Genomic DNA, 13981 nt, shown 5'->3' on the forward strand with positions numbered 1-13981 from the left:
GCTCGGGATTTGGTCAGAACCAATCAACGCTGTAATGTTCTCAGTCTCTGTTCTCTTTTCAACACCATCACTGTCTTTAAAAATATTAATTGTGGAGACACAGAGACCCCTACTGTCTGTAAAACCTAGCAGCACCACTTTTCCTCCCATTCCTGATACTCTACTGCCACCTGCCAGCTACAAATATAATGTGATGCTCCACTTCAGCCTATTGCATAGTCATGATGATATAAAAATATGTAAAGTTTACATCAACTGAAGCATTTTATGAATGAGTGCTTATTAAATATCTGTGCTAAAGATGAATGCTTTTTCAACGTGAATTAGACGACTAAATGCTTACAAATTGTGTGCTTTTCTATCACAACAAAACAAAAGCTGTTGTTCCCACGATTTTATAGCTTGTGGAACTGCATTTATGGGGACATAACTTAAGTTGTCAACTGCCTGAGATTACTCTGTGGATATATGTTATCCCACTCTTCCTAAATTGCAGTTGATCATTTATGCAGTGTTATGAATATTCTGCTTACACAAGTATTCGGTCAAGTTTGGTGACATAGTCACATTCTTTTTAACCATTCACAGATCTTCTTTGTTCAAGTCTTACATATTTAAACAGTTGAAAACGCTACACATTTATATTAGTTATATTTAATGAATTATAAAATGTTAGTAATGAATATGAACCGTTTAACTGTTTTAGCCAAAATTGTAGATGTGGTATACTTGATGGTTTTAAAGTAAGATTTAGAGTAAGTTCAGTATAACAACAAAACATTTTAAAAAAAAGCATGGATGTTTCAGGATATTCATATGCAATTTCCAATCTGTTAATATATTAAACATCTCTGTAATTTTGGATGAAATCCCAAGTGTCCACAAATGTTATGAAAGTACACACAACCTTTATTTTCTTTTCTGATATTAAGTCAGTCTAAAACCTGTCCAGTTTTTAATAAATTAGGATTATTAAAATTATTTCAAATACCAAAATAAGAAAAAAAAAAAAATATGTGAAAGCATTTGAGAGATTCTTTTCACTTTATTTTAATTCAAGCTTTGGAAGCTTCTGATCGAAAACTTCACAATATCTGATTATAATGGAAGCACATTTGTGGATGTGTTTACACACTGCTGCCTTGTGTGACATCATGGAAAATTCTGGTACGATGTCAGCAAAACACTGGTGGATCTCCTAGGGCTGGATGATATGGTATTGATAATTGTCAATAGATAATTATTGATTAATTTTCTATTTTAGATATTTGTGTGATCTTTTTGGTTTTATCCAGTTTTCATTCTATGTCATTTATTTTAAGCAGTTATGAGAAGAGGTGGTGAAACCTGAATCTGCTGCTGTGCAAGTTTCTCAAGCGGTTGTTGCTAAGTAACCAAAGAGAGTGCGAGTTAGTTGATGCCACTCACCTCGCTTAGCTCATGTGAAAGTTTGAGCAACTAAAGCCTTTCTGCTGCTTACATCAACCAGAAGGCTGCACGGTTCTGGATCAGAGTTCAGTGAATATTCTAAATGTTGAGTATCAAATATTCCATCAGATTTATAATCTATTGATAGTGATAATCTGTGTATCACAATATATGTCGTTATGATTTATTGTCCAACACTAGGATCTGTGCTTGATCCTTGGGAACAATCTTCAAATCACTGAAGCTTTCACAGTTATACCAGGAGACAGTTCTACATCCCGAGACGAACATGATTTGGTGAGAAATGTGTGCAATGAGCCCAGAAGAAAGGCAAAAGATCTTCAAATACAGCACATCAATCAGATTTTCATGAGTTAATGAGATCAAATATATTTAGTTTATAAACATAATACACAGCATTTTAATGAAATTGTTCAATCTGATCCCAGGAAAACAAAAAGTGAATCTTGGAAGCATAATTATGAAAATAGACAATAAGTGTTGACAGCAGCCAGAATATTATGAGAACTTTGAGGGGTAGACTCTTTTTCTGAGAACTAAAAACAGTCTCAGGTATTGCCTCTGTCTCTTTTACAATAGAGTGCACTTTTTACTGCTTATACTGTGTACTTTATGCTTTATTTGGTGACTAATTTCTTGAGATTTTATTTAAATTTATTTACATTTTTGAATGTTTTGGTGGGTTTTTTTAGAGTGATTTGTTTTACACGTTTATGTCTTTGTATCTGTTTGAGGATATGTTCAATTTAGGTTTAAGACATAGTAACCATACTACATTCACTCATTCACCTTTTCGCATATATATTTACATGCTGGTGGTGGCAAGCTACTGGATAAGAAAATTTTCTTATTGAACATATTTATGTAACCATAACATAATAAAGTTAACAATGAATATCTAATCTCAATGACAATTCCATGAAAACAATATGTCAGACTTTGAAACAATAAATGGGTTGAACAACAAGAGGCATTGCAAGGTCATAAAACACATGAATGCTTTACATTATTGCTAAATATTGACAATATTATATTCAGCCCATGAACATATTTTAAAATTTTCTGTCTACATGTGAAGTTTTTTCATGCAGAGGTTTTATTTAAAGTCTGTCATTGCCAATTAGGAAATCTATGATCTCAGTCTTATTTACGAATATATTATTAGCTTTCCAGAATTCAACAAAAAATCCCAGCATTTGTGCAATTTTATGCAACATCTTTGCTCCTTCTCCCCCAATGAACATCATATTTTGCTATATTTTTCTTCCCTTCATCTCTGTCCAAAGTACCCTTCCACTCCTGTTAATCAAAATATATTCACACTGTCTCCTCCCTTCATACCAAGTGAATCTGAGGGACTGATTGGCAATTTCAAGAGCAAAACCATAGTTCAGTGAAAAAGAGATGGGTGCCGTGAGGATAAGTGTGCCCTCCTGTTACTATGGCAACATTTCAACAAGAGGGTGGGGGAGAAATGAAGATGGGACATGACCAAATATGAACACTGTATTCTGATTTGTTATCCCACTTGGGCTGTTATTACTAGACTACCCAGCTTGTATTTGCTGTTGTGGCACACACAAATGCAAACAGGAGGGATTTTTTTGTTGTCTTTTATAAGTACACACAAAGGCTGACACAGCATCTGCTCCTTACTGATAACACTGCTTAATGGCAATAAAAAGCACATGAGAGCATAGTCTTTGTTTGCTCCTTTTTACACTGGCTAGCAGCAGGTCTAACTGTTTCAATTACCAATCCTGCTGACTTAAGCATCACATCATCATAGTCATCATTGCAGTGCTCTGTCCATTCTACAGATCTTTCTGGACTTTAGTGAAATGAACTGAGTACCATCTGGGACTATTAAATAAAAACAGCAGGCATCAAGATCTGCTCCTTGAAGCACCACTGAAGAACCTGATTGAAATATTTTGATGTAAAAACTCACTTCTATGGTACCTTTAAAATGTTTTCATACCCTTCATATATCTTCACATTTTGGCATAATAGAACCACAAAGTTCAGTGTGTTTTAGGGGATTTTATGTGATAATCTCTTTTTGGTCTGAACGCAGAATGCTGTCCATGTTGGAAAACCACTTATCACCCTGAAACAACCAACATGGTGGTGGCAGGATCATGGTATGGGCATACCTTTTAGCGTTAATAGAATAATAAATGGAGCTAAAATACGGGACAAAGAAACCCTGTGTGAAGCTGCAAAAGACTTGAGACTTTAACAGAGTTACCATCTGGCAGAATAATGACCCTAAACATACAGTAAGAACTGCAATGGAAAGGTTCACATCAAGGCATACTGACTGGTTGGAAAGGGCCAGTCCTAGTCCAGACTTAAATCTAGAAGAACAGTTATAGGAAAATTAGAAAATTGACATCCCTAGAAGGTCTCCATCCAATCTGATTAAGCTTGAGTTGCTTTGTAGCTAAAATCTAGCTGAGTATAAGTCAGTTGTTGAAAATTTTTGGAGACATATACCCACCCATCTCCCCAAAAAAAACACACTTTACACCACTTTTCTTCCACTTCACAGTTATGTGCTACTGTGTGATGGTTAAAAAAATCCAAATAAAACACATTTGAAGATTGTGGATGTAATGTGACAAAATGCAAGAGTCAGCAAATAAGAATTATTTTTGTAAGAATCTACAAAAAGAGTAGAGAGGCCTGTAAATTACAAAGGCAAATGCGTCAATAAATAAAAGTTAACAAAGTTTATTACACATTTATATACAAACAACCTTGCAAGGCACACCTTTGTTTAAATAATATACAATACATAAATTTTCTTGAGCAAACAGGTTTTAGAACATATATTACTATATGTGGGTTTAGTGTTTAGATATTTGACATTAGAGAAGGCCCCAAACTACAAAAAACTTAACATGATGAATAAAATAATCACACACTTTAGGATGTAAACACATTTTTATATTTTTAATTCAAACTAATAAAATACATTTTGAATATGTGACATAAAATCTGTCTTTCCTGAATATAAATAAAAGTTATTGTGGCATTAATATTAGCTTCTTTTTTTTTACCACTGGGATTAAAGGTTGCAATCTCTTTTATTTAAAAAAAGTCAATAGATTTTCAGCTTGTAACATTAGAAAGTTATGCTTATTTCTTTATAGAGGCCATACCACATAGCTAAAAAAGAGAACTAAATCCAATAGGTTGTTGAAAAACCTTGCGCAAACAGCATGTTGGTTTAGCTGTTTTCTGTTCAACACAGTCAATTGATCATGTTACAATCAGCCACGTCAATCTGTCACTCCTCTGATATTGAAAAATGTTTGTCCAACATCAATCAAGATGTTCACAAAGCAGAGATTGAAAGATGAAAAGATGCTTATGACAAAAGCCTGCTGTGACTCATAAAATCAAACTAAAGAAAAAAATGGTTGCGACTGTAAGCTTAAAAACATTAAGAAACAGGCTGTCACATTCTTACAGTTTCCCATCATGAAGTGGCCTGACCTACTTAGACAGCTTTGACAGATACAGACCCCTTAAATGATTGCTGACCTGAAGTATCTGTAAAAACATCTTTTATCTAACTATAAATAAAAAAAAAAATGTCCATCAGTGTTCCAGTTTTCTCTTCATTTTTTTTTTTAAAGACGAGAGAGCCTGACCAAAACGATAAGGCTTTAACGGCTGAAAAATGAGCCTATCAGCTTCACTTCCCCGGCTCTTTTGTTGAAGGTCTTCTGAGGCTGGTGTGTGTTTCACTGAATATTCCTATTTTGATGTTATGGATAGCTGGCCTTTATCATGCTAGGAGGCCAAGTCGCTTGACCTTAGCAGAAAGGAAAGAGTGGATGATGAACACTAAGGTCTTTGGGCAGCAGCGAAGGTCCAGTTTCTAAGAGCAGAGAGAGATGAGAATAAATCAGGATGTTTGTATATCGATAGCCCTTTATAGGACTTCATAAAATACAATGGTTAACATTGATCCTTTATCCATCAACTACATGATGACCTTGATACCAAAAAACAAAATATATGTTTAAAATCACCGTTAAACTTGAACTCTCAGTTGTTATTGGCATCCCTGGTGAAAGCAAGTTAGAAATCTATGTAGTTAGCAACCTCTCTGGATTGTCCAGAATCTTGGGATTTCTCTTTTGCTTGTTTCTTTTTAACTAACTCCCCTTTTTTTCTGATGACTATTTCTGTGTTGATATGGCTGCACAGTGGTGCATTTGGTAGCACTGGTATCCTGGAGCTAGCAGGCCCTGGTTTGAAATACCACCCTGGAGTTTGCACACGTGGGTTCTTTCTACGTTATGTAGCTTCCTCCCACAGTCCAAACACAACTGTTAGATTAATTGAGCTCTCCAAATGGTGTGCGTGTGTGTGTACATGATTGGGTGTTTGTATGTGTGTTCTCTGATGGACTGGTGACTTCTCCAGGGTCACCAGGAGAAGGTGTGAGCGGTCTCACCCATGACCGCTGGAGATAGGCACCAATCCCCCCATGATCCTGATAAAACAATAGATAGAGACAATGGATGGATGGATGTCTTGATTCTCAATTACTGTCCAACTGACAACCAAGTCTGAGTTCTTTGGATGAAAAATAGGTCTACTGCATCACATATAGTCCACCATACAAAATATTAGCCATGCAGTGCTATTCCACATATTTGTCTATTATTTTAATCTACACACATGTACAGAGAATTTCAGCCTGATGTTTAATATACTATATTAAAAGTCTCATTTGACAAAAGTTTGCCGCATAAGTTAAAGATACAGTATGTTCGTGATGGTAGGACAGGAGAGCTGCTTTTCAAGGCCCCTGGATAAAGATCAGATCTTATGGTTGTGATGGTGACTTGATGACTCCAACATGCTCTTTGGTGCAGTTTGTTGAGAGTTTGGAGATATTTTATTTTCTTTAGAATCTCTGCTGATTGAGCAAAGACGAACTTTAATCCTTGTAAACAGTTTTAAACTTTTAGTTGTTACTCTAACTGTAGATATTTTTAATCAAGTAACATTTTTCTTCTTATATACTTATTCTAAATGCAGGTAAATATATTAATTGGAGAACCTACATATTGTGAACTGACATATTCTTCTGAGTGATTATAATTAATTTCCAGATTTATTTTACTAAAAAAATTTCTTCTTCTTGTATGTTTTTTTTTTAAACTTGTTGCTTCCTTGCACACAAAAGGACAATTCCTTTGGCATGTGCAACTTTTCCACGTCTGTGCTAATCAATTCACCAGACTGTCCCCAATCACAGTCCTGCTTTCATGTTCGACACATTCAATATATTCTCCCACACGCAGAAATTTTTTTGTTAGTAATTATTTAATACAACCTATAAAGTGTTTCTTACAATTTCAGCCTCCGGGCCTCCAAAGTCGAGGAACATCATACGGACTCCATCATCTGAGGACATTCGGAGGCGCTCGAAAGGCTGCTGGAGGAGAATATTTTTCCTGACACCCATTTCATCTGTGAATAGCGTGAAGCCGTCGTCAATGTGCACTCCCAGCATGCACTCTTTTCCATTCCAACTACAGGCTGCACACACACAAAAAGATAGTTTTAAACCTGACCAAGTCAAGGAAATGTTAATACTGGACAGAGATAAAAATCTTTCTTGTAGTATTTTTTGACTGACGCTTTAATATGCTGACATGACAAAAGAAGCATTCAAGCTTTTTACTCCCATGAAATCAGAAATTCTCTATATTTTACTTGATGTAAACATGAATTTACAGATTAATTCAAAATCTGTCTTAAGGCTTTCTGTACAACCTAATATTGCCACCAGAGGGCAGTGTATTGATACTTCTCCGTCTGGTGATGGAATGCAATGTGCTGAGTGTGCATTAGGGCACTGTTCAATAGTCAGTATCATACTTAGACTAGAGCAGTGAGGATGCTTTATGAAACCTTAACCAAGTAAGAAATATAATTTAACTGTGATATGTCAATGTAAGTACCAAATCAATGAATTTCAAACCCACAGCAGTGTTATATTTTTACTTTAGAAGAGATCAGTGACTGCTCTTTACTTAGCAGCTATAAAAACAGACATTGATATGTATGGTATTTTGGATCTTTTTACCTGCTGTGACCTCCTTGATGAGTTCTGCAGCATTGTGGCAACCCTCGACCAAAAGATGAGTCCACGTGGACAGCTCCTTGGCAGTGTCCACTCTGAACACATGAGTCTCTACGCCCTGCTTGGTGCCTGAACGCAAGCCGAATGACAACTCAGAGTCCAACAGAGAGGAACTTTTTCCAGGACCAGAGTGGACCAGCCTTTGGGGAGAAAGAAGAAAATATCACCAGAATGTGGCTAAAAAGATTGTAATCAGGAATTATAGGATAAACTGTGGCTAAAGTTGAAACTGCTACCTATGTGGAAAATAAGGTGCGGAATCCACAGCAGAGAGAGTGACGGAAACATACATGACTCATAGCTCCTATGAGGACTAATGTTTTCCAACTAATATGGAAGTTATGACACAAACTGCTCAGTGGTTCAGTTATGGAAAGTGTGAGCAGGAGCTCACTAACCAGTGGAGACAAAAAAACAAACAAACTGATTAGGGCGAGCCACAAAGTGTATGTATGACAGTTACTTTGAAAAGTGAGGATTTGGTGTGTGTGATGTATGAAGAGAAGAAAATTCTAAGGTTTCTGCCACATGGGTCAAAATCAGCAAGTTGAGGGTCCCAACTGATCACAAAAAATACATTTTTAAACATAAACATAATTTTTGTGAAGGCTTTCTACATTTTTATCAGCTCAATGTTAAACTTAACAGACAATATAAAAAAAGAAGGTAGATTTTTGTTGAAAAGGTGTCAGTAAATTGAAATGATCTGAAACATAAAAAAAACAACTTTATTCTCTAAAATTGAATGGGATATTGGTCTTGGCTCAGAAATCTCTGCTGTAAAAGCTGCTGGATGTCTGTGGCTCCATTTACTATGTCATTAAAATGAAAGACATGTGGTTAATAAAAGACAAACACTGTAATGGACCTAACATTTTCTATTTAAATATGTGCTTAAATAGAAAATTTTAATTTAAACCTATGAATTAAAAAAGATGTCTCCATCTCCACCAAACATCTGCATAAGGGCACCAAATTTGAACCAAGAGTCCCAAGTAGCCCCCAGGAAGAACTCTGGGCACCTCTGATGTAAAGAAATCGGAATTTTAACCTGGTTGTGATGAGGGTGTGACTCTTGGTGGGGTTCCTCAGGCTCTCTTTGCTCTCAGGAAAGGAGGAATACAGAAGCAGGTCCTTCTCTGTCAACACTGCAAAGAGAGGTTTCTCTGGACCCTGGGACATCTGCACACACAGACAATTATATCAGACTGAAATTAAATGCCCGTCACTCTTTCAAGGTACATACAGCAATCCTTAAGTTAAACTGAACACCTTTTAACCCGCTTATGCATAAGTGGGTCCTTTTGGACCCGGTGAGGCAATCCTTTTGCAATATCTTTGTAATGAAAAGTTTTCATTACTTCATATTCCAGGTATTTCTCAACAAACATGTTATTGATATCATGCAATTAAAATTTTTAATTGACCTTTTATACATTTTAAGAAATAGCATGTATTATATTACTACCCCATTTTTCCGTGAGTGGGTCCAAAATGCACATACATACACACACGCACATGCATGATACACACAGCCCAATAGAATACAGACAGTAATGTTAGCTAGCTTGGTTAACTAGCTAGTTTCAAGAAATGTGCTCTTTCTATCCCACCCTCCCTCCACACACACATAATGGACACTGACATTGTTCCAACATTACTGTTGTAAAATTGCTGTAGTCATTTTGCTTTAAAAATGTTCTACAAATCGTCATAAATGTTCAACAATTTCTTCTAAAAAGGCTTAAAAAAAGAGAAAAATTAAAATATTTCAAACATGAATAAATTCTTGTGTGAAATAAAACAGAGCAGAAATTATCATATTAAACATTATTTTGACTCAAAATGACAAAAGTAGCATAAGAACACATTGATTTAAACAAGTGTCCAAAAAGACCCACTCATGGAAGACAGTATAGTCAATATGTCAGGCATCAGAGGGTTAAAACCATTTTTACTACCTTCTATTTTTTTTAAAACATCACAAAAATTAGTTGCAGATGTTGAGCCGTGTGACCTTTCTAACGCATGAATCACTGTTTTCAAGTCACACCCAGAAAGGAAACGTTTAACCCAAGACAGACATCTGTTAGAAAAGGATAAAATATTTTACAGATTTGAGGGGCTGTGGAAACTAAGGGCTGCGTCTATTTGTAAATAAAAACATCTTCTGCTATTAACTGCTGTAGTAGCAGGCAAATATTGGTTGCAATAGTGGTATTACTACTAGATTACTAAAGTTAATTTTAAAACATATTCTGGTGAATTGTGCAGGCAACCCAAAAGATATGCATCCCTGTAAAAAAAAACAAAAAAAACGGTGCATCAAAATTACTTTGATGGCAGATATTACACCGAGAGTTAAGCTCACACAATTTGGGGACATTAAGTTCTTTTCTGTCAGATCTATTTTGATCAGCTGCAGGGGTGTGAGGTCCTAGAGGAGCTGTCAGTGAACCAACTGACTCAGTAAACTCTTTAAATGGTAAATGATGCCATCAACAAGCTGTTTTTTGAAGAACACTGCTAATCTGGTTATGTAACCAGTTTTGTCTTTACCACATGTGAATGGCGTTGCAGTATCAGAGCTGAAGAACATTTCATTATTTATATTATTGTGAATGACGTGAAGGAATTTAAATAATCTTAAAAGTATTTAAGAGTAAATACTTTTAATAGTTTACTCTTAAAATTTAAGAGTAAATACTCTTAAATTGATTTATATCATAAATAAATCAAATGTATTTATGACATTTAATGAAAACATAAAGTTTTCAAAATTTTCGAACGCATCTTAAAGTTTAAGACTTACTGTATCTTGAAGTTTAAGACTTTAAGATAAGTCTTGTTTTTTTTTTCCTAGCTTGTCTCAAATGTGGAGAATATAAGAGTTTTCCACAATCAACAAGTATATTGAGAAAACTGGAACTAGAGAGTAAAAAGGGTAACTGAGTACAAAAATACAATTAAAAGATTTAGAAAATAAGAGCAAGTCCTTTGACTCTTTTTCCCATGTACCACAGTATCCTTCCATACCTGCTCTGTAAGCCAGCCCAAATGTTTGACATCTATGCCAGGTTGCATGCTCTTCATCTCCTCCTTCACTTGTGGTAAAAGGCTGGCAGCAGCAGCTTGGATGGCATTGTACCACGACTGAGCCATGGCTGGATCTTTTGCCCGCAGGAACATTGAGTTCTTTCTGTTGGATGAAATCACCTCAAAATACCTGGCAAGTGTGATTAAAGGAGGCGGGGGAGGGAGGAAAGAAAATGAAAAAAGGGGCCTGTTAAAAAAACAAGAAAAAGCTCAAAGAGAGCAAAGCTTCAGGATGAAGAGGAAGTTTCACATATTAAAGAGAATATCAAAGTAAGACATAAAAAAAATCCCTTTTGAGATAATCTTTCAAAGTAATTTGTAACTTGTCAGTCAGCCTCAGCTTGGTTCTGAGAAATATATTAACTGAATTAAACATGGCATTTAACTGATAGATGATTAACATGTAGTACCTGTTCTCTGTGTCTGGGGGGCACTCTTTCCGTGACACCTGGCACATCTTCAGTGGGATGATGCGAGGCTCTTTCACCTCGACGGGGAAGACCTCATTGCTCCTCTGAGGTGTAGAGGGGGGAGAATCCCAAGGGAGGTTTGCTCCAGGGGAACCGGAGCTTTTAAAAAATGCAGACATTTCCTTGATGTATTTCACTGTATAAGAGCCAGAGCAGAGAAGGAAGAAAGATGAAGCACTGCAAAAAGAAACGATAATGATTTTTTTTCCAAAATGGATCCTTCACAAACTGAAAAGTACCACACTTAGGAGCTGTTTTAAATAGTCTCTAAACCCATTTTTGACAATTCATAACAGACTCATTGCAGCTTCTTTTGTAAAAACAACTTAAACATAATGAAAAGTAGATGGTTTTATCTTAATTTTTTCCTTATAATTCTGAAAGGAGGACATTCCTTGAGCACCAGGTGGAAGCATAAAGGGTATGTAATTCACTTTAGTTGTACACCAGCACAATGCCATGGGTCACCAAGCACAGCTGGTTGTTTTGGGAAAGTCATGGACCATAGGGACAGGAGCAATAACAAGGATCTCAACACTGTACACCCAAGATTATTCACTCCAGTGGACAGGTGCCAAAAGGCTGCAGTCACTTCACACATTTTTAGAGTCAGTTAAGCTAAAATCCATATGGAAAAACCAAAGCAGAGAAAATGGAGATCCATGTGCAGTATAGAGTGTTGACAGTAAGTCTTTGATGGCTTCTGTTTTGTTTTATTTTATTTTATTTTTTTTTTGCATTTTATGGCCTCATTAAATGTTTTAAATCAGGGTATTCAACACCAATCCTCAAGGCCTGGTTTTCAGCAACTTTTATATGTGTCCCTGGTCCAACACACCTGAATTAAATGGCTTGATTAAGTCTTCAGTGTTCAGTCAAGTTCTAATTATTTAATTTAAGTCCGCTGAAGTAAAGACTGGGGTTGTACTGCTTTAGGTCAACAAACATAGATGTGGAGATTTTGCCCCACTGCCTCTATGGATTGTTTTCCAACACCCACATTAGGATAATCTCCCTCAGGACTTTCTGCTGGACATCCTGAAGCAGCAAAGCAGTGCAATACAACCATAACCACATTTGGGTTTGTTTTGTGACACACACCTTCCAAAAAAATCCACTGTTGCCTTTTGTATTTACTCAGGTGCAACTGGCCTATCTGCTGGGGGATGTATATAAATGGCAGTCAAAACAGAAGGTCATTCCTGTATTTGGGGAGTTTGTTAAGCTTCACTCTAGAAAGCAAAACAGGGCAGTAAATGCAAACAAAAACAAAACAAAAAAAACCCCTATTTTTTCCCAAGTGCAATAATGTTACTCCACTGTTGACCATTATTCAGATCAGAAGCTGTGGCTCTTGTTGGTTTGAAACTTTATGATTTTGTAGCAATCCTTTTTATCACATATTGTGAGAGTTGTCAACCACCATCTGAAGCCAAAGGCAAATTTCCACATTTGTGGACAGTAAAGTTTATTATTACTGTCAATATTAAAATCTGTTTAAGGATATAAAATGCATATTTATGACAAAAAATAAGGAAATTGTAAGCAGGGAAAATATTTTCTCACAGCACTGTATACTTCACACTGCAGGTACCTGCATAGTAGAACACTTTTTAACACCCCACTGTTGGTTTGAGTTTGTTTTGTGATTTTATCTTCTTGCTTGTGTTCAACAATCAATTACCCTTTGAGAACAGACACGGACGTTCATTGACTTGATCTGATTTCACTAGCATGGACCACACCACAATAATGTGAGTCCACTGTCTCAATCAAAGAGAAAAGAGGATATGAGAGGTCTGCTGAATAATTGTTTGACACAGTCAGCAAATGACATGGTAAACCCCTGGAGATGGTGCCGTGGAAGACAGAAAAGTATGAATTACAAATAATAGACACAATAGATATTATAGGGAACAAGAGAAAACTATTGAAAGAACTGAGTGTTGTTAAATCAAATTTAATTGTCACTTGTGGTTTGCGTACAAGCAGCAGACAAGAGGCCATAAAAGAGAGATGAGTAGAATGAATAGGATGAAAAGGTTTATGAAAATCAATAAATGAGATGGTTGCAATAAAACAGAGCTGTAAAAAAGAGGCGATTTGGTGAGAAAATAAGATGAATATGGATGAATTTCAGGAGGGTGGAATAAAGAACCCCAGTACAAAGTATGATACATGGGTGAGCCAGCTGTAATAGCTTGCCAAGCGATTAGAGGGGCAGCGCAGGATGCTCTTGGTCATCAACTTAAATTCCCTTTCAGGTCATCTTGACATTCTGCTGATGCAAATAGATTTTATGAGACCACAGGTTTAAAACATGCCTTATACCTAAAAGTTGTTATGGTTTTGTGACCACCTGATCAGAGGCAAATAATGATGAACCCTCATCCATGTGACCCTTTTGCTGATTCAAGATTTTCACTTAACTGTTAGTCAGTCCATTGAGAGATCAATTGACTGACTGATCGGTCAATTGCTGGACGCCTGTTGTTTAGTCAATGTGAGTAAGTTAATTGACATACTTACATAATATATGACTACACTCATGAGTCAGTTTTTGGATGATAACATAACTTGAAAAAATGCTTCAGGAACCTTTAAAATCTTTAATTCATAGGTATTTTGTTTTTCTCATCATCACCAAAACTACAAACAAAATCCTTGTAATTTCTATATTTTTTTATGATTAAGTACAAGCAAATTCAGTTTAGGAGCAATTCTTTAGACACATTTTGTTACGATTAGTTCAGCCACACACACATGCAGATACACCTACACACCACCACCA

At 36.1% G+C, this 13981-nt stretch overlaps 1 protein-coding gene across 1 annotated transcript in view; it reads right to left on the reverse strand.

Moving 5' to 3' along the window:
- Positions 1-4169: 4169 nt before the first annotated feature.
- Positions 4170-13981, reverse strand: part of snta1 (syntrophin, alpha 1) — a 40985-nt gene continuing 31173 nt past the window's right edge. Inside the window, exons 3-8 of the mRNA XM_044122010.1 lie at positions 11131-11326; positions 10661-10850; positions 8676-8806; positions 7568-7764; positions 6830-7017; positions 4170-5341 (exon numbers count right to left, since the gene is read on the reverse strand). Of these exons, the coding sequence (XP_043977945.1) occupies positions 5249-5341; positions 6830-7017; positions 7568-7764; positions 8676-8806; positions 10661-10850; positions 11131-11326 (995 nt within the window). The 3' untranslated portion in view covers positions 4170-5248. The remainder of the gene's footprint in view (positions 5342-6829; positions 7018-7567; positions 7765-8675; positions 8807-10660; positions 10851-11130; positions 11327-13981) is intronic.

The sequence above is a fragment of the Gambusia affinis genome, linkage group LG07 (genome assembly GCF_019740435.1).
Source record: "Gambusia affinis linkage group LG07, SWU_Gaff_1.0, whole genome shotgun sequence".
Classification (NCBI taxonomy): Eukaryota; Metazoa; Chordata; class Actinopteri; order Cyprinodontiformes; family Poeciliidae; genus Gambusia; species Gambusia affinis.